We start from the raw sequence: 22,381 nt of genomic DNA, 5'->3' as shown, positions 1-22,381 counted from the left end.
CAAACCAGACCAAAGCATTTTGTTTTAAAGGATGCTGCTTTCTCTGATCCAGTCTTCAGCTAATCAACATAGGACTATTTTAAACCAGTGTTTTCTTTATTTGAATGCAAAATCAACTTCTGCATCTCTATGTCTCTAAAACTATGCTGTGGAGATACAATATTCTTCAAATTGTTTGCTTGATTCTTGTGTGTTGGGAGATGGTAATTATTTCGAACTGTTGGCAAAAATAAGATATTCTTAAGAATAGACAAGATGTGCAGGTCACGCACACACTTATGGTATTCAACTATATTATCACTTTCTGGCTAGAATGACTGTAATAAACTAGAGAAACCACAGTTCAGACAAGTATAAGTATTCTTGCCTGTGCCTCTATAAACTTGTGGTTACTTAATGGATTTTCCAGAAATGATTCCTTATTTAAATATACATAAAATATATATAATATAGTATATATACATATAACTATGTTCAAATTATATAGAGATGTATAGTACTAGTCTAAAATATGTGTACAAGTGTATATATAAAAGTCCAGCTAACATGAGTTCTGTGATCTCCTTACCCTTCTACATGCATATGTAACTCTTTTCGCCGCTTGACAAATCACTAAAGGACTCGTTTTTTTTTTAAAGGAAGTTGTGGAGTTAGCAGTGGGACGTTTGTCAAGACATCTGAAGCAGCCCCAATGGACCTAAATTCCCCAGTTCTTCAGGCATTGGGGCCAGCTTGCATAGAAGTTAAATGGATGCCACCTAAAAAGCCAAATGGAGTCATCATCAACTACTTTCTTCACAGGTAACATTGACTGTTACTATTATTTTAAATTATTGAAAAATGTGTACTATTCCAGGGCTGTAAAAGCAAATACATTTTCTGTTTCTATAAGGGAATGGGTGGGAATTCATGTTTTTGGAGCACGTGCTAGGATCTAAAATTCATACTGGAAGCTTGTACACATTATCCAAGGGGAAAAGCCACAGCTACCACGTGATATGTTTGTTTCGAGCCCTGCTTGAAGGATGAGACCTCTTAGTCCACATCAGCTTTACCTCTGATGAACTTATAGAGCGGTCCTCTAGAGGCCCACTGACCAAGAGAACACAGTCATCCCAGAGGAGGAACCATGTCTGCAATAAGAATTCTAATATTTTGCATCGTCTGTTATGTGGAGCTTGGAAAAAAAATTAAGTTTATTTATTTATTTTGAGAGTGAGAGAGAAAGTGAGAGAGAGCGAGAGTGCAGGATTTAGGGACAGGAAGAGAAAGAAGGCAAGAGAGAATCCCTAGTAGGCTCCATGCTGTCAACACAGAGCCCAATGTGGGCCTCAAACCTACCAACCGTGGGATCATGACCAAGAATCAGATGCTTAACTGACTGAGCCACCCAGGCACCCCTGGAAAAACTTTTTATCCTCAAAACAGGGTCCTTTTTGTGTGCAGAAAGAACAGCTCAGCTCTGCAGATACCCTTCTGTTGGAATGAGTTTCCGTTCAACTGGCTAGATGATACTGGGATGTAGTAGATGGTAATGTAGCTTCTTTTCACCACGATGTGCAGGATTTGTTAAATGTATCCACCTAAAATGAAGAAAAGAAGGAAAGAGGGAGGGGAGGGTGAGAGAAGAGACAGAGTAAGGAAGGAGAGACAAGGAGACCATAGGCATTCTGGGTTGAAGTGTATTGTGCTCCCTGGTCCAGTCTTCATCCAATCAACACAGACATAGTTTTAAATTAAAGTTTTCTTTAAATAAGTAACGAATAATGAGGAGAAGAAGGAGAGGGAGAGGGGGAGAAGGGAGAATGGGAAGGAAAGAAAGAAAGAATGGGGGTGGGGGAGAGAATGAACGAGCAACCCCGAAGGAGGAAGAAAGAGAGGAGAAAAGGCAAAAAAGTCAAGAAACAGACACAGAGTCAAGGAGACAAAAACCTGTCAACTGAGGGTTTGCTGTCTGACTTCGTCCCTTCGGGCAGCTGTAACAAAAATGGTATCAACTGGGGGGGGGGGGGGGCTTATAAACAACAAACATGCATTTCTCACGGTTCTGGAAGCTGAGAAAACACAAAATCAAGGTGCTGACAGATGTCATGCTTGGTGAGGGCCCACTTGCTGGTTCATACACAGCTGTCATTTCACTGTGTTCTCACCATGGTGGAAGCCACGAGGCAGCTCTGTGAGTCTCTTTTATGAGGACACCCACCCTACCATGAGTTTCCACTCTCATATCCCAATCACTTCCCAAATGCCTCATCTTACACCACCACCTCGGGAGTTTGGAATTTGACATATGAATTAGGGGTGGAGGAGATGTCCACAACTTAACCGTCTAAGACAATAAGGACACCATGTAAGGCAGGGACCAGCAGACATAAAGGATCTGCAGGCTGAAAACCCCTTCCAAAAGCAATGTATTCACATCAGGCAAACAGAGAAAAACACATTCTTTCCCAGACCCTCAGCCCTCCTCTAACATCATTTGTTAGCATCTCATGTCTTCCCCTGTTTGGTCCTGTGCTCTGAAAACATCGTGAAACTTCGCTTAGGATCCTCTTGCAATGTTAGGTGTTGAAACCCTTTGATACAGGTCAATCTTCAGTCATGAGTGAGGGTTTGTAGCAAAATTATGAAGAGAAAGTACTATTGCCTTTCTGGTTATGTAAATGACACTGCCCAAGACAAACAAGCCAAATTTCTTCTCAGCAAACATTAATTTGAAGAATAATATTTCTGATTCAAATACACATGAACACGTAAAAATGGCTAATGCGAATTTACATTTTACGCTAAGCACATTAGTGCAGGCTCTAAAATACCCATCCTCTTGGAATAGTTTTCTTTCATCTACTTAATGCTAATTGTATGAGAAAAGCACATCAAATTCCTATTCTGAATAAAGGGAAATAAAGTATCTGTTATAGACCAGGACGTGGCTTCACTCTGTTGGTTTTGTAAATAAAGCTCATGATTACAGTGACTATTCCATGGCAGCCTTAGAGAGGGAAAACAGGAAATATAATGCAGAAAGCCCGCTTCAATGAAAAATACTGTAAATTGAATTTGACAGCATTTGATGGCATTTGATTATTCTAGTCACAGCCAAACAATGATATAAAGAGTAATATGAAACAGAATGTGTTACTGCCTAGCGGACTCAAAAGCAATAAACCTTCCTCCAATGTGACACAATCACTTCACAATCATAATTGTAGCCTGTTTGATACCTCTGAGTACAGCAGAAGGGCACTGACTGACATAGATACATTTTGTTTTTTATTTAAAGTGAAATGAAAATGGCGCACTGGGGCTCCAGATACAATCGTTATATTCACCTACATAGGCATGAATCACTTGGCGGTTATTTCAGCTGAAGTTTAAATGTGCTTAGACAACAACAATATCAAATTTTTCTTAGATAGCTGCAAAAAAAAAATCAGAAATTTGTAAGGACAGGAATAGAATGTAGACACATAGCTCTTTTTCATTCTGGGACTACATAGAGCCCCTTATATAGTTATAGCCACAAGCCTGCAGTATTTCTGGGGAGGTTATGGCATGTAATTTCTGCTTCATCATTTGCCTCCTCTTTCTTCTATCGCCACCAAAGGAAATACATTTAACTCAAACCAAAGACAGGGTTTGGCCTATGCAGATATTTTCATTAAATTGCAGGAAGCCAACTTGCCAATCCCATTTTGAAAATACTTGTCACTCTGCTCTCTCCAACTCCCTAAAGCACGGCCCCTCAGTAATTTCCGTCTATTGTTTAGAGACTGCCTCTAGATATCATCCTATTAAAAAGTGTCTGTGCTCATAAAGGGATGTTGATGACTGGACAAAACAAAACCAAATAACCTAGGAAGGATATGATTATTAATGCAATTGCTTCTGTTCAGTTTACCTGTTACTTTTTTAATTTTATTTAGGCTACTTTGTTGATGAATGTGAGCTACAAAAGGGATTCCCACAGTAGGGACAACATTAATGTTAGTGTTTTTGCAAACTGTTTACTGATAGAGTATAGACAAGGCCATCTTGGGCAGTTGCTTTCTCCTCATAGTACATTTGGATTGTATAATAAAGATTTTTCAGTATTCCCCCTTTATCTTATAACTTTGTAAATGGCAAAATCCAGCTACAAAATCCGACTTCCATCTACAAAATCCACCAAATACTTTTTTTCTTAGGACTCTACAAAACACTTAATAAAATGACCTCCCACCAGGCACTTCCGTTTTAATAGAGACAAAATTGCATCAGGTTTATTCTCATAAACCATCTCTTTAAAGAAGTACAAAGGTTGATCGATGTGCAATAAGAAAAATATATATACAGTATCTTGGACTGTAAAAGTCAAAATGGATAACGAGCACCCCTTCTGAGTATTTAAATAGTAAGGTTTTGAAGGATAAAACCTAAGGTAGTTTGGCTGGGTGGATAATATTGAAGAATATTCCAAGCAGGGAACCACAAGTAATAATTTTCTAGAATGGATAATTAAACTGATTGAGTAAACTAAGAAAAGAGTGTATTGACTTAAAAGTGAAGGAACTTTAATGCAGTCAATTCATTTTGTGTGGAAAGATAGATATGGAGATGGAAATAGATTATAGATAGATAAATAGAGAGATAGATGATAGATACATACATACATACATACATACGTAGATATGTTCATATCTACTGTGAGATCTGAGCCCTGTTATGAAGAACTTTTACTATTATAGGAGATATAAATTTAACTAAGCAAACAAACAGAAAAAGAGAAATATAATGTGAAAAATATAAATATTTACCAGAAAGTTTATAAGAGAGAAAGATTCTTTTTGTCTGGAATATTTAGGGAAGACTTCATTCATTCATGGATGAAGTTGATGTCATTGGGACTTGGCCTTACAAAATAAAAATTTATGGGGCGCCTTGGTGGTTCAGTCAATTAAGCATCCAACTGTTGGTTTCAACTCGGGTCATGATCTCTCAATTCATAAGTTCAAGCCCTGCATCAGGCTCTGTGCTGACAGAGCGGAACCTGCTTGAGAACCTGGCTCCCTCTCTTTCTGCCTCTCCCCAGCTCATACTCCCTTTGTCTCAAAAATAAATAAATAAACACTTTAAAAAATAAAAATTTAGTGGTGATTATTAGAAATAGTTTGGTTGGAAAAAGTTTTAACCAGACAGAATATTACAAAGATTATTTATCCTTTCTCTATGACTTACCCAAGGCATATAAAATTTCTATCAATAAAAGTAAATACTATTAATTTTACTATACAAAATATTTCTGCTTTCTTTTTTATAGTTTCCCTTACATAAAAGGAATCATATTGTTCATGCTGTTCTGCAATTTTCTTTAGGGCATTTGTCTGGCTCACACACACACACACACACACACACACACACACCTCATTTCTCTTAATGACTCAACTATATTTTAACCAGTCTTCTACCGATGGCAAAATAGGTGATTTCCAAGTTTTCATTACAGCAGCAATTTTCAAAAAACACCCGTACAATAAGCATGTGAAGGATTATTCTTAGTACTAGAAGTGCAGGGTCAAATTTTGTACATTTAAAATTTTTAGAGTTTGCTAAATTATCTCTAAAAATGGTATATAAGGTTTTTAACTCTGAAAACTGCTGTCAATAGTGGGTCTGATCAATTTTTCAAATCTTTGCCAGTTCAGTATTTTAAATGGCATGTTATTACTGTTTTAATTAAAATTTTGGTCATTATAAGTGAAGTTATTCATTTATTTTAAATATTTACCTGCTATTTGTATGTATGTGGATTATATATTATGCACCCTTAGATTATTGTCTTTTTTTGTTTCTCATTAATTTGTCTATGCTCTTTATATAGTAAGGAAATTCTCCCTTTAATGATCATATTAAAATAACACATCAATTATTTCTTCCAGCAACTTTATGGGTTCTACTCATTATATCTAAGTGTAGACTTGACTTTGTTTTAAAGAATGAGACAAGAAATTTATGCATTTATTTTTAAAAAAACTAGTTTGTCAACATTGTTTTATACCTCACTGACTTGAAATGCCACCTGTACAAAACTCCCTGCTATCATCTGGTCCATTTCAGAACTTTGTATTCTGTTTCATTTATAGTAGAGAGGATTTTAACAAGCAGAGCCTGATGGCAAAGATGTCTCTTGTGAATAATATTAATAGAATGAACAAAATCCCCAGTGCTGAAAGCATAGTGTTCAAGTAATGATCAGGCTTGGCTGGAGCCTTTGTTATTTGTTGGGTAAATTTTGACAGTTTGATGGTAGATTTTAGAAGACTTGGAATACCAGGCTAAGGAATTTAGATTTTTTATTTGGAGGTAATGTAAGCCATTGTAAGTTTGTGGTAAAAGAAACAATCTGATAAAGTGGACAGAGTGTGGCATTGGTCGACAGAAAGAAGATATGGCTTCCAGGCTCTGGGTCCACCAGTTACTGGTTTTGTGACCTTGGGTATGTCACTATAATCCCCAAGTTTCATTTTTATGTAAAGTTAGGTTAATAAACATAGAGAATAACACCCTAGAATTTTGTAAGAATTAAATGAAATAATGTATGTGAACATACTATGTTAAACATCAAACATGATAAAAGTGGGAAGTCATCCTAGATGTACAATAAAGATGTACCATGCTGAGGGCGCCTGGGTGGCTCAGTGGGTTAAGCATCCAACTCCAGCTCGGGTCATGATCTCATGGTCTTTGGGTTGGAGCCCCACATCAGGCTCTGTGCTGACAGCTCAGACCCTGGAGGCTGCTTCGGATTCTGTGTCTCCCTCTTTCTGCTTCTCCCTTGCTCCCATTCTCCCACTCCCACTCCCCAGAAATAAATAAACATTAAAAAAAATTTAAATAAAAAGAAGATGTACCATGCTTTAGGAAGATGAATCTGGCAGTTACAGATATTTAAGGACAAGGAAGAAGATTCCTGATAATAAATGAAGCAGATTGCACAACAGTGTGTCTAGTATGAGTCTGTTTTTCCTTAAATACATAGAATTTTTTTTTTACGTATATGTGTATAAAAAACGTCTAGAATGCTTAGTACAAACAAAAAAAAAGTTAACTATGCTTATCTCCCAGCGATAGGTTAAGCACAATCCTTTCAAATACAGATCTTCCTGGACTTACGAAGGGATTACATCCCAATAAACCCATTGTAAGTTGAAAATACTATCAGTTGAAAATGCATTTGATACACCGAATGAACCAAGCATCATGGTTTAGCCTCACCTATTTTAGACGTGCTCAAAACACCTACATTAGCCTAGAGTTGGGCAAAATCAGCTAACACAAAGCCTGCGGTATATAATAAAGTGTTGAACATCTCATGTAATTTATCGAACACTGTACTGGAAATGTAAAACAGAATGGCCGTATGGGTACAACAGGATTGTAGGTATGCAGTTGTTTACTCTGTGATGGTGTGGCTGACCGCGAGCTGCCACTCGCTGCCGTACCCCCAATTCTGAAAGACCACCCTCCAGCATACTGCTAGCCCGGGAAGAGATCGAAATTCAGAATTTGAAGTGCAACTTCAACAGAATGCTTATCACTTTCACATCATCATAAAGTTGAAAAATTGTAAGTTGAGCCATCATAAGTTGGGAACTGCTTGCACTTGTGTTGTTGTTGTTGTTTGGTTTTTGTTTTGGGGGGTTTTTTGCTCATCCATAGTTTCTAATTACTTTTCACAATGAATGTGTAATATGGTGTGATAAAGACAAAATAGGAAATTCAGTTAGTCCAGATGCAAATCTAGCACCACCCTGTCTATGATTTTCCTATCTCTCTCTCTCTCTGTGAACATCATCATCACTCTCTATTGCAGTCAAGTTCTGCTTGGGAAAGAGAAACCACTACAGGCTTTTTTATTATTTTCATTTAGAGACACAGCACTCTCTAAATGGGAGGGGACAGAGAGACAGAGACAGAGACAGAGACAGAGACAGAGACAGAGAGAATCTTAAGAGGCTGCATGCTCAGTGCAAAGCCCAATGAGGGGCTCAATCTCACGACCCTGGCATCATGACCTGAGCCAAAATCAGGAGTCCAGTGCTCAACTGACTGAACCACCCAGGCACCCTTAACCTCGACAGTCATTTTAACTGAAAGAATTTAACATAAATAATTGTTAACTAGTTGTAAATTTGTTAACCGGGTAGTTGAAAGGTTAAGAAGTGAACTCTAAGATATCATGCAGGTGGCTACAACAAGGAAACAGCAACTACCCTCGGGATTGAGGGAACCAAGCGAGGCAGCTAAAATTCTTAAAACTCAGAAGTTAGAGGGGGACACCCCGATGCTGGGATCCAGACAGCTGAGGAGGCTGCTTCCAGCTGATGCAGGTGTCTGGGGAGGAGGCATGAGATGAAGCTGTTTTTCCAAGTGTTCTTAAAAGTTCATACACAAACTTCTTGTAGGAAGGAAGGATTTGTTACTTTCAGGGTGAAAAATCCTTGCTAAAGTGATGCTTACCTAATCAGCATGCAAACAGGAAGCAAAGAGGAAGGAGCCAGTTCCTTTTTCCTTTCAGCTTTCTAATCTTCCTCTGGCGCCCCCTGTTGGCCTAGCCCAACAGAGTCACCCGGCAAAGCAGAAATGCCATCGTATAGTCCTGGCTCCACTCTCAAAAAGCCAAATATAGAAGGATAGGGTTGTTGCTCAGAGACAACTTAATAACAGGCACATTTTTTCTAGTTGGCAGGTTTCACAGAATTTTGGTCTCTTCTTGTCAACCAGTCATCCAGTCGTTGCTCAAAAATAATATTTATTGTTTAATATAGTGTGCCATGCTTCCCTAGGTGCTGAGAATATATAGAGAAGTAAGAGAGATTCTTTGCCTTCAAGGAGCTTGTAGTATGGTATAAAAGATAGAAAAAAAGAAATTATATTACAGAATAGTGTGACAAGTGAATCAATAAAGAAAAGACTTAACACATAGGAGGATGTGATAATTCTACTTGAGAGAGAAGCAAAGGAAAGACTTCCTAGAGAAAGTACTCTGGTGGAGCTTTAAAAGATGAATTGGAGGGGCGCCTGGGTGGCTCAGTTGGTAAGCATCTGACTTCGGCTCAGGTCATGATCTCGCAGCTTGTGAGTTTGAGCCCCATGTTGGGGGAGCCTGCTTCAGATTCTGTGTCTCCCTCTCTCTCTGCCCCTCCCCCACTCATGCCTCTGTGTGTGTCTCTCTCTCAAAATGTTTAAATAAACATTAAAAAAAATTTTTTTAAGATGAATTGAAGTTAGCCTATAGAAGGGGTAGGAAGAAAAGAGTATGGAGCAAGGCACTGCAGAACAGGATTAGCATATCAAAGCCACAGAAGCCTGAACAATCATGGAATATAAAAGAACTATAGGCAAGCATTTGATTATGAGTGGAATATAAAATAGAATCGAAATCTGGAACATGAAGGGGCACCTGGGTGGCTCAGTCAGTTAAGTGTCCAACTCTTGATTTAGGCTCAAGTCATGGAATCAAGCCCCATGTTGGGTTATGCACTGTCAGCCCAGAGCCTGCTTGGGATTCTCTCTCTCCCTCTCTCTTTGCCCCTCCCCCATGCGCTCTCTCTCTCTCTCTCTCTCTCTCTCTCTCTCTCTCAAAATAAATAAGTAAACGTTTAGAAAAAAAAGGAAGTCTGGAACATTAAGCTGCAGCGGTAAGCAGGGGCCAACTGCATGGCAAATCATTAATGTTTTAAATGGGATTAAGTCTTAACATTTGTGGATGATCTTTGATGTCTCCTCCCCCGCACCAGAGTATCCACTCACTCCACAATGCTGGTTGATTCAACATTCACATGGCATTTTATAAATCACCTGTGTTTCCATTTCCTGTATAAGGTTATTAACTCTAGCTTACAAAGTGAAATGGAAACTAGAGAGCACAGGTGCGTTTTTCCCAAGGTCATCTAATCAGGTGGTTGTAGGCCTGGACCTACGATCTATCTTCTCTGACTACAGGTATTTGGGGTTTTATATTTATTTATTATTTTTATTTTAATGTTTATTTATTTTTGAGAGACAGAAACATAGTGTGAGTGGAAGAGGAAGGAGACAATACAGAGAGAGAGGGAGACAATCCAAAGCAGACTCCAGGCTCTGAGCTGTCAGCACAGAGCCCAACACGGGGCTCAAACCCAGGAACCATGAAATCATGACCTGAGTCAAAGTCGGAGGCTCAACAAATGTAGCCACCTAGGTGCCCCTGGGGTTTTATATTTAAATCAACATTCTTGTTATTCTTCATGAGATGAGGGTGGCAGTTTCATAATACTAAATTGCTGTGAGAAATAAACTGAGTTATAGGGTTTTGCTTTAGTTGTTTTTAAAGACAAGTCCTGAGAATTGTTGGCAGAGAATGAGGGTTAAGATGTTTCTCTTTAAAGGTGATACACTACATTAAGAAAATATAAGTATGAATCTCCTTTAAAATATATCGTTCCTGGGGTGCCTGGGTGGCTCAGTTGGTTGAGTGTCCCAGTCTTGATTTCAGCTCAGGTCATGATTTGAGAGTTCAAGCCCCGCACCAGGCTCTGTGCTGACAGCTCGGAGCCCGGAGCCTGCTTCAGATTCTGTGTCTCCCTCTCTCTTTGCCCCTCCCCAACTTGCATTCTGTCTCTCTCTCTCCTAAAAATAAATTAACATTAAAAAAAAAAATTTGGGGGGCGCCTGGGTGGCGCAGTCAGTTAAGCGTCTGACTTCAGTCAGGTCACGATCTTGCGGTCCGTGAGTTCGAGCCCCGCGTCAGGCTCTGGGCTGATGGCTCAGAGCCTGGAGCCTGTTTCCGATTCTGTGTCTCCCTCTTTCTCTGCCCCTCCCCCGTTCATGCTCTGTCTCTCTCTGTCCCAAATAAATAAATAAACATTGAAAAATAAAAAATAAAAAATAAAAAATAAAAATTTTTTTAATATGGTGCCTAGGGTGCTGGTGGCTCAGTTGGTTGAGCGTCCAGCTCCTGATTTCAGCTCAGGTCATGATCTCACAGTTTCTGAGATCAAACCCTTCATGGGACTCTGTACTGACAGCTTAGAGCCTGCTTGGGATTCTCTCTCTCTCTCTCTCTCTCTACCCCCATACCCCTCCCCTGCTCTCGCATGCATGCTCTTTCTCTCTCTGTCTCTGTCTCTCAAAATAAATATATTCTTTAAAATAAAATATGTAGTTCCTAGTTTTCATAGTTATTTTGGTTTTCTTCTTAGTGTTAAACAACATTAAATTAACTGTAGTTGGAAAAGAGCATAATTGAAGTATCTCCCAAATGAGTTTAAGCATAGAATAACCGTTTGGCTATTTGGGAAGACTGAAAATGTGATTGCCCTAAACACAGACTGTTTAGGAGGAAACACTTCCAGTTAGTTGAAGCCTAAATCCTACATGAATTAGGAATAATTGTGATCTACGTAACCTCTTCTGTTCCAAGTGTATTCAGACATAAAGATATTCTATTTTTTACCACCACAGATGGAGCATTTACCCCAACACAGTATTAATTTATTGAGTATTCAACAGTGGCAAGAAATACTTCATCAGGCTGCACCCTGTAACTGCTTTGGTGGATAAACTTGAAGCTAACATAATTTTTAACCTCTTAGAGATGTTTAAAAGTCATGCTTTCAGGCAATGTTTTAAAAGAATGTCACAGCCATGGCTACACCTCAATGCGGGGATTCATGAGAATTTAATAAAAATTAACTGAATCGTCATAGAAAGGATGAAGCCAGACAAAACAGAAAATCTTACTTCCCGGTAGAAGTTTATGTTTGTTTGCTGTATTATGTTCCTTGCAAACACCTTTTAAAAACTCACTGAGGGGAGTCCTTGGCTGTGAGCCCTGTGGTCCTCATTAGAATGGATCCCTCCCAATGACACACCTGGTGCCTAGTATCTGCAGCAAGTACAAAGGCCAAACCCTGCAAACCTACACTGAGTGCAGAATCTGGCCCACGCATGGTGGCGAGGAATAATGAGGTGGGTTGCCGACCATAATTGCAGGTCACTGAGTGGCATCTCGGAAGCCTCTGTAGCCTCCAGCGGGAGGCTTGTCATTGCTCGTGCTTAGGTCATTGTGATTGATCCACTTGAGGATCCTCAAATTCCCAAAGCCGAGTATTTTAAATACCCTGCCTTTTTGTGAGAGGTACTGTCATTTACTTTGTCTTAATAACCCTTTCCGTGTTGATGGCTAATCTGATATGGCAGCATGTGAGTATCCTGGCATCTGAAGAGGATGTTCATTAAATACTCCTAACGGCCTGGAAAACACTGCTCTATCCATCAGTCTCTCTCTACTACAGAGTAGAAGCTAAGTAGGAGAGGTTCATCTCTTTGGTACATTCTTCCCCAACCTAGTAAGTAAAAGAGTTAATAGAGATGAGGCGAAAGTGCAGACAACCATGGAATTACGTGTGTTGTGGCCATTCATTCAAAAAAAAGTATTGAATTTACTGAGCTAGATGCTGGGCACACAGAAATAGACCAAATGCTCCATGATTCCTCAGGAACTTCCCCTTCCGATTAGGTCTGCGTCATGATTTTACTTATTTTTTATTTATTTATTTATTTATTTATTTATTTATTTATTTATTTATTTATTTTTGCATCATGGTTTTACATTCAGATGAGCAAATAACTGTTCCAAATGAAATACCAGATATTTGGGGCCATACTAACTGACAATTCCATTTCTCCTACTCAGATGTTTAATGCTCTACATATTGAGTACCGAAATAGTTCGCCTTCGTTTTCACAGCAGTAATATCTACTGATGGGACTAAACAATCCCTTTCTCAGGCAGTTGAAAGAACTTTTTGAGCATACTCTGCATTTTACTAGGTCTTGGCTCTGTGTCTTGGCCCATGTCAGGCTCTGTGCTGACGGTGCAGGACCTGGCTGAGATTGTGTCTCTCCCTCTCTCTCTGCCTTTCCCCTGCTTGCTTGGGTGTGCTCTCTCTCTCTTCCTAAATAAATAAATTAGTTAATTAAAATTAAAAAAATATATATGTGTTTTAAATATCCTGGAAGCAGGTGCAAAATCACTTTGTACTAGGTGGAAGAGAATAAGAACCATGGCTTCGCCTCATCAGTCTCATCCTTCAGTGCGCTAGCCTGGGCTTTTTTGCATGAAGATCTTGCGGTTCCACGAGCGGCAAGGGGGTCAACCTCAGCGTGCAAACGCTTTCCAGGTCTCCGCATGCATCATATTTGCTGCTGTCCTATTGACCAACGAGAGTCCCATGGCCATGTTTAGAGTGAGCTTGAGAGCACATTAGCAATAGACACGGGGATACAGGGAGACAAGTCAGGATACTTAGTGCAATCCGTCTACCACGGAAGGGTCAGAATTCCCAATAATATCAACTTTTAATAATTGTATATGGTGTAATTTCCAGTTGTGCAAAAAATTAAATTAGGCCATGTACCTGCATGTACACATGCATACACTTGCACACATGCACATAAACATATAGACAGAGATCCAAAAAGAATTTTTACATGTGTTGATAGCGCTTACGTGTACGCTTCTGATTTTTTAAAGTTTTTAAATAATGTATGTGTTTCTGCGTATCCCATGTGCAATTTTTTTAAGGAAACATTTCTAATGTAATATGACAAGACATAATTATGGGCGGTGTTACACTGTTTAAATGTTTTTATTTATTCTGTATTTTACATGTTTTCTATGAAATAGATGCATTCTTTATGATTAGCCAAATATATATAAAACCTACATTTAAAAAATGATATCGATCCAGTCCTCTTGCATATTCTTTCATCTGGTGTTCATTAGGACACCAGAAAGGGACAGTTGAGCTGATAAATTTTTCTGAAATGCAATTTCTTTTATTTTTTTTATTTTTTTAATGTTTATTTATTTTTGAGACAGAGAGAGACAGAGCATGCATGAATGGGGAAGGGGCAGAGAGAGAGGGAGACACAGAATCAGAAGCAGGCTCCAGGCTCTGAGCTGTCAGCGCAAAGCCTGATGTGGGGCCCGAACTCACGAGCTGTGAGATCATGACCTGAGCTGAAGTCTGATGCTTAACCGACTGGGCCATCTGGGCGCCCCTGAAATGCAGTTTCTTAGTCTATGTGCAAATGTCTTTCGAAATGTGCAGCTGTTCCTGATTGCCTTTCTGGCTTCCTTTCAGACGTCTTGCCGGCATCGAAGCAGAGTCCCTTTTGTTTGTCTGGTCAGAAGGAGCCCTTGAATTCACCGATGCTTCGGATACTCTGATGCCTTTCACATTCTATGAATATCGGGTCAGAGCCCACAACTCCAAGGGCTCAGTGGAGAGTCCGTGGTCATCGGCACGGACTCTGGAAGCCCCACCTCAAGATCTGCCAGCACCTTGGGCACAAGCCACCAGTGCTCATTCAGTTCTGCTGAACTGGACAGAGCCACGATCCCCCAATGGCATTATCTCCCAGTACCATGTGATCTACCAAGAGAGACCAGATGATTCTACATTTAACATCTCTACTGTGCATGCTTTCACCGTGATGGTAAGAACTTAGAAAGAATAACAGATACTTAGATTATCTGATTAATATGTTGAAATTTATTTTTTTTATCCAGCTTATTGTTTTTCTTCAGTTAGAGCTTAAATACATTAAAATCTTTCACATGTGAAAAAGAGCAATGTAGTCATAAGGAGGGATAAGATACTGAACTGAGTCTAAGGGATATTGGAGACCAGTTTGCAGGCCACAGTTAATTTGTTATTACCTCAAGCAAGTAAATGAATCTTTCTCTGTGTGATTTCCAAATCCATGAAATGGGGATACTAAATGTGTCTCTGTATAGCTCATGGGGATGAGGCACCGATGAAATTAGACAGATATAGGATAGATACAGATAAAGGATACAGATATAAATACAGATATAGATACAGATATAGAAAAATATGGATATAGATACAGATACAGATAGAAAAAGATACGGATACAGATTCAGATACAGATACAGATATAGATACGAGTGGTATTACTGTCTCCTTGAGAAAAAAGAAAGTTAAATTTCTAGATCTATCTATCTGGATAATATAGCTGTAGATATCACATGCACTATAACTCAGTGGTGATTTTTCTGGGTTGATCACCTCTGGCCCATAGCACAGTTTAATTGAGTTCACCCAGTATCTTCTGAGATCTTTCTTTAAATCTGACATAGCTTAATGTTCTATGGGAGAAAGAAATGGAAACAGGTTGGTTCTTTTATCAGGGAGCATTCTCGTTTATAATTACTGCAGAGATGAGAATTGAACATAAGAAAAATCTGAGAGAAGTAGTGGATTATAGCCTGTAATATCCACGACACTGGGATTCAGATCCCAAACTCCACCATCTCCTAGCCATAAACCACAATATAAGAGAGAATATTATATACAAAAGTGTTAGTCAAGAAATGCTCCGAAAGGCCAGCAGGAAACCCTCATACTGAAGAGGCTTCATGGAGAAGATGAAACTTGTGGTCTTAGTAGTTAAATACATACAGTTTTCAAAATGTGCCAAGACCTTGGTAAATATGAAAACCTCTCTTAAAAAGTGAAGAGACAGCCTAAAGTATTATTTTCAAAGGGCAGACCATGTTTCTATACCGCTAATTGAGGCAGCCCAATATACATGAAGTATAACATCCATCAAAATGTCTACATAATAATGAGCAAACATATTTTAATGAAACTCCAGAAGAATAGTTGTAAATGAATAGTTTATAGTACAGTATTTTCTCTCTGTCCTTATGTTCACTTTTCTCACTTGACCAAAAAATAAGCAGTCTGTGAATTAAAGAGACAATATTAAAGAAATCCTTATTTTATTTAGAATTCAGAATTGGTACTTTATTTTTATGTGACATTTAATTTTCTTTGTAGATAAGGGTCTTTCATATGACATCTTTCTACAATCTTCCTTATAAGCATTAAAAACAGTGTTCTTAAGGGCAGAAGACCTTTTTTAGTTGATACTTGATCTATGGAGAAATCTCTTCCTTCTCACCATATCATTGGAATTAGTGTCCTGAACTTCCACCCTGAAAGTTAACTACTGAAAAATAAAGTAAAAATACTGAAAAACTCTTGACAGGAGCTTTCTGAATGAGGCACCTTAATTTAAATGTATTTTTATTGTAAGTACCAATATTGCAATAATTAAACCTCTGATTTTGAAGCATGGCTTTCAGAGACCTGAGCCTAAACATTTAATGTCCCCAAACAACTCTATTGGAATTCTCTTATGGAGTACCCTCTACATCATTCCTTCATAGCCAATTTCATTTCACAACACCAGATTTAAAGTATACAATGAACTCTGTCTTGTATTTAATCTGCCAGGTTCTGTTTTTGTCACACCAAAAAGTTCCTGAAAAAGAGGAAGGCCTATGACCCAAGCTTTAAGCATCACACGGCCCTTTGCTCCTGGGGCCCAGAAACACAGCTTCTGCCTGGCAGCCGAGGACTGCTTCACCCTGCCATTTTCCAGAAAGCAATCCTCGCACAGGGCTAAGAGAGCAGCCAGAATAACCTGGAAACAGGAATGTTTCTGCACCCTATTTTCTAGTGTATGTGTCTGTGTTCATGTTCGAAAGTACCCCCCCCCACACACACACACACACCCGAATCTGGGTATCTGGCCCTGAGAATCCCAAGAAAAGATTTCATTAGGGTCATTAGGAAAGGCTCCATTTGAGCTTGTTAAGCAATCCAAGACATCTTCCATAGAGCAATCGGGCCAGTGTTCAGACATTCTGGTCAGTCGGCCAAATTTTCAGGGCAGGAGGCCACTATGACTGTTTTGGGGCTAACATCTTTGAAAGAAATCATCAGAAAAATAAACTATTGTCTTTGAGTTTCATACACTTGAAACACTTGAGGTTTGTTTGTTTGTCTGTTTGTTTTTCTTGAGATATTTAAAGGAGGTTCTACCACTTAATTCTAACTCCTCACCGCCAGAGAATATTCCTTTTATCGTGCCCAAATCCCTCCTCCTGTCACTGAAGTCCTCCCTTTCCAGTTCAGAAGAGCATGACTTCTCTATACCAGTTCAATGAACCTTCAGGGTCAAGAACAGATTATTGATGATTCAATCCAATTTGGCAAATAGTCATTGAGCACTATATTCAGTATGCCAATATTCAATACTGCGGTCAATTGCATTGTTGAAAGCTACCATGAGACTAGGCCCTTGGGCAGAGCAGAGACTGAAAGGGAAGATGAGTAATCAAGACTGAGGCACAGATGATTACCGCTGGGCGTTTCGGATTTCTAAGTTTCTTTGCTTTCAGGTTTCTGCTGCTCATGTTTTAATGATTCCCCTTTAAATCTCTCTGAGTGTCTTCCTGCCTCTAGTTACTTACTATTTCTCTAATTCCTATACTAGCTAAACATCTTTACTGCCTTCTTTCATGTCTGTGCCCACTTTGGAAATTTTTCAAATTTTTGTTTCATTGACGACTTCGGCTAAAATTCTCCGGAGCAAATGAACTGCATTTTCAGTTGGTGAGGCACAGAATCCATTTCCACAATTGAAGGATTACAATTGAATCCACAGACTTGCAAGAGGTATCACTAAATAGTCTCATTTAGTCTCTTGTTTACTGAGATCCTATCTCTGCATGAGGGGCCACCAATAAATTGCCCAGAGTGTAGCGCCATTATGGCTTGTCCCAAGGTCCCCCCAGAGTTGTTTATAGACAGGTGGACGTTGCTGGGAGAGCCACATAAAACAGGTGCAATGGATGCATGAGTCCTCTTGATGGTGGCAATGGATGGAGAAATGGCAATGGGAGCCCTCCGTGGGGGTGGAGAGCATATGTGCTGGCAGGGGCAGCGGCAGCAGCAGCAGCAGCAGAGGCAGCAGGAGAGGAGAAATGGAAAGAGTGTGGGTTTTAATGTATCACCAGCTTCTCTCCCAACCTCATGAAAAGTTTGGGCCCAAGTAGGTTCTTCTAAGGGGAAGAAAGAGATAGCTAGCTTCCTAGGGTCTCTTCAGACCAATACTCTCCACTAGTGACAGCAAGCTAGCTTTAAGTAGAAGTCCTTAAGCTCCGTTCCCAATTAGCTCTGTGATGAATTGTGCAGTGTCAGGAGAGAAACTGTATTTAGCCTCACTTGGCATGCAAGAGTTCCATGGTGGTATTTACAGGGAACACTCCTGGCGAGGTTGGCGATACTGCTGCCACCATTCGGATTTGTTTGCTTTTTCTCACTGGCACCTGCCATCGCACTGGCAGAAATAACTTGGGATTCAAAGGCAAAGGTGGTTTACCTGTTAGTCTGTGCTCTCAGTATATCCCTGCTTACCCCACAGGGTTATGAAACATCAAGCCCAGATCGTACATTTGCCCAGTACCCTGAAAGATAGATGGTACTCTGCACTGTGTGTAGAATCAAGCATACGGTGCTGAGGGGTAAGCAAATTATATGGGTCACTAAAAGTTGGCTTCCAATCTGGAAATAAAATCCAGAATTACAAACTCTACTTTCTAGATTTTAGTTGCCAAACTCACTTGCCCAATGTCAAGGAGGAGGTATTCAAAATTTTCTCATGTGGTTGTCTCAAATCTCCTTACCATTAAGTAGATATGTGGCAGGGTCGGGGAGGTGCAGAATTCTTCATAATTGCCATATTATGTGGAGTTTGTGAGTAAATTGGTTAGTTTGCTTTTAATCCCATTTTTAATTTGGCTTCGTATAATGTAAAATATTGTTTCTCTTTACATATGATCTTAATTAATTGTAGCTCTTACAATGCGATGGTTCTTTTCTCCCCATCCGTTTATAACACAATAGAAATGCTCTAGGAGATCTAGGTATCTAGAAGGATTCCTCTAGTGATTATCTTTCCAAACTGAAGAAAAATTTGGTAACAAAAACAATTACTATGCTTTTTATACCAGTTCTATAAGCTGAGCTTTTCACATCTTATAAGGTAACTGTGTTACTCATTCTTTATATAAAATTACAGAATGCAATTGTGTAAATGTCACACAAAACATGAACACTTATTTGTGCAACCCATATGATGTATTTAGTTTGACATTAACTTTTTATTCACTAGCCTTGCATTATCTTTATCCCTTTTTTCTAATAATATGATACTAATCACAGATACATCTTGGATATCTGCTTTTTACTCAATATTATTGGAGATGCAACCCATATAAGTCTTCTTGAAATTTGTACAACTACTTCTTAGAGAGAGCTTTATTTTTCTGTAACCACTTTATTCCAACAAGCTTCATCTGGGACCCTCTTGCTCAGTCATCTCTAATTTCTAAGGCACGTGCTATGGTTTTCTAGTCACATTCAGTGACAAGGACCAGCCCAGTTCTGGTAATCAGGATTCATTTCAGGTGTTTAAAAAAACAAAAAAATCTAGTCTAAAGCCTGACTTCAGAGATCCACAGTAGAAAAGAAAGGACATGTTTATTTTGTTTATTTTCTTCCTTCTTCAGTTCCCTCTTCTCTTGTCGAAGTCCCCAGGACTGTGGGAGAAAAGAAAGAAATAGACCAAAAAAAAAAAGCATTAATCATGAATCTTGTTTTTATCCATCTACATTGCTTCCTGTGGGGTCATGCAGAGGTCCTGCGTGGGAAGTTACATGCTCCGTGTTCCCCAATGCAGGCAACATCTGGCTAGTTTCTTATATTCCTATCCCTTCCTGCCTCAGAGATCCAGCCCCACAGCCTCTTTTGCTTCTGGGTCCCCTCTCCTGAGCAGTCAGCTAATACTAGGTCCTTTCGCATTGAAAAAACTCATTCCTTTCCTGGCATCCTCCAGGCCTGGGGAAAACTCATTCTACCAAATAAGGAAAGTACAGCTTGTCCAGCCCTATCTTCTCTACTCACCCTAGGATGCTGAGTGAGACCCAGCCAGCCTCACAACTTCAAAATTCTTTGAATAAGAATCAGGAAACAGCTTCCGTGTTCCCCAAATCCTGGAATCACGTAAGAATCTCAGAAGATGCTTCTCCACACTAGTGGCTACATTAAAATACCCTGAGTCTCTTCAGCTCTGGAGCAGGGCTCATGAAAAGAGTAAATTGTCCATCTCACCTTTCTTGCAGACACCCTCCGTTCCTTCAAGTTGTTCTCTTGGATGTCCCTCATATGCCTTGAGGGGGGAGTATGGCGTCTCCGCATTCCTTCTTCCCAAGTAGTAAGGAAATAATGTGGGGAAGCTTGTCTACTAAATTCCCTTCTGTAACCTGCTTGTCATGAACTGGATCTCCCCTCTTAAAAGTTGTCTTATACAGATCTTCAGAGGAAGGTGGGCTTGAAGGTGTAAGGCTGATTCTTTGTTTCTAGAAGTCCTGCAGAGGTATATCTAGCTGTTCCAGTAAAGTTACTTATCACCTGTTTTTTTTTTCTTTCCTAAGCTGTACTTACTATTTCCTAATACATCCTGTTACAAACTAAATTGATCCATATCTTTCTTATCACTCAACCCAGATAAACTGAGTCCTTCTCCTTCCTTCCTTCCTTCCACAACCAATCTTCACTAAATCCTACTGGTCCTACTTCTAGAGTATATCTTGAGTCCTGCTTGCAGGTTCTTCTCACATGTTGTTCTTCCTCAAATGATCATGTTCTTACACTTCAAGTGGATCCATCCTCCTCCTCCTTGTCAAGTCTGAACTAAAATGTTACTTATCTCACAAGGCTTTTTCAAGGGCTAACTAAATTAATGCCTATGCAAAGTACTTTAGAAACTGTAAATGGCAATGTAAACAGGATGTAAAACTTTAGAAGTCCTGCTATTTGGACTATAGAAGCCAGAAAAAATGGACAAAAGTAGGAAAAGTTTTGGTTTGTATAGAGCAACTGTTTTACTTTGGTCATGAATGAAAAACCTTACATTTTATATACTTTAAGCATTCTTTACCTTGCAACAAAATTCAGGCCATGCAAATTTAAGTGTTTCTTGATAGCACAGTGTTAATTTCCAGGTAATGTCTCAAGTATTGGATTGGGCTATTTCCTTTCTAAGTCATCTGGAACAAGAACATGCTTTTTTGTGTCCCTAAGGTGTAGCACTGACTCATGTCCCTTCTACCATAACATCTCAGCCTTGCCCCTCAAAGAGCCCTCCTCAGGTGATTTCCTGTCTAGATGCAGTTCTGTTTGCCTACCATGATGCTCAGTGGACCCTGCCCATCCCCCATCTGGGATCACATGAGCAAAACATGAAGTCTTTTGATAGCTCGCTCTCTCTCACACACACACACACACCCACACACACATGCACACATGCACACACTTCCCAGGTTACACAGACCCTGCCAAACTGTCATCGTCCTAGTTTACCTGGGCCAAAGAGCAGACTATCGGTATATAAGGGGCAGTTGGTGAGGAGGCTATTTGCCCTTTCACTCCAGTGTGTTGTTATTTTTTGGTCTTTAAATGAATTGTAAAGACACCCAAGAATTCCACAGAACCTTGGTAAAAAACATATATGAAAGTAAAACGAACTTGTCCACACAGTAACAGGCCCAGGCCATAAATTCAGAATATATGCCATTTAGCAGAGACAGCAAGCTGTAAATGGCAGTGAAGGGCAGAAGTTAATTGAACTACCGTGCTCTTGTCACAAGTGGAAAGTAGCCACTACCCGAGACAAGATGGCTGCCCCTAAAGTACCCTATTACAGCCAAGAGATCATATCCTTAGCTCTGCAAGGGCTTATGGGTGAGGGGGAAATCATACACAGATGACCAATTTTTTTATGGTTCACAGCCGATCAAAGTGAAATTCAGCAGCTGTTCAGGACAAGTGACCACTGTAACGGCTGTAATATAACCTACTAAATAGAGAGGGAATTGCATTAGAGCAAGAGGTTAGCCGTGATTATCGGCAGGTGAGTGCTTTATTGAAGTTGAAAGACCATTAACATTGATAGAGTAATTATTTCAACTTGAAAGTAATTACCTTGATGGGTGATAACTTCTCTAGTGTTCCCAGATTTGATTGGGCCAAACAATTGTGAGCTCCTGAAGCCTAGAAAAATATTACAACAATACTGTGATTTTTAAATTACCGAAACCACTGTTGGAATATTTTAATTATGCCGAACAGTGAAAAGATTTTGCCTTATACCAGCTAGTGACCTCTCATGTAGAGAGAGACATTTGCTTTTTAATCCAAATGCAATGACCCACACCCACCACCTGTGAATACATATGTGATGGGTTTGCAAATGAATCTTTTTATCTCGATATAATTTTTAAGGTGAAACATCTTGTTAGTGCTGTAGCTAGGTGTTAACTAAGCTCGAACTGCTGGCATTGTTGATCATGTCTATGACCTGGGAGGCCCCAGAATAGCAACTATTTTTTGTCTTTGTCACAGAGGGCTTACGT

At 39.5% G+C, this 22,381-nt stretch overlaps 1 protein-coding gene across 5 annotated transcripts in view; it reads left to right on the top strand.

Annotated features, from left to right (window-relative positions):
• Positions 1–22,381, top strand: part of USH2A (usherin) — a 751,068-nt gene that overhangs the window by 625,736 nt on the left and 102,951 nt on the right. For all 5 annotated transcript variants that reach the window (XM_040461001.1, XM_040461002.1, XM_040461003.1 and 2 more), the window contains 2 exons: positions 639–801; positions 14,172–14,526. In XM_040461001.1, coding sequence (XP_040316935.1) covers positions 639–801; positions 14,172–14,526 — 518 coding nt within the window. The remainder of the gene's footprint in view (positions 1–638; positions 802–14,171; positions 14,527–22,381) is intronic.

The sequence above is a fragment of the Herpailurus yagouaroundi genome, unplaced genomic scaffold (genome assembly GCF_014898765.1).
Source record: "Herpailurus yagouaroundi ecotype Mexico unplaced genomic scaffold, PumYag 253, whole genome shotgun sequence".
Classification (NCBI taxonomy): domain Eukaryota; kingdom Metazoa; phylum Chordata; class Mammalia; order Carnivora; family Felidae; genus Herpailurus; species Herpailurus yagouaroundi.
The sequence above is the reverse complement of the archived record's forward strand: the minus strand, read 5'-3'. Positions and strand labels throughout refer to the sequence as shown.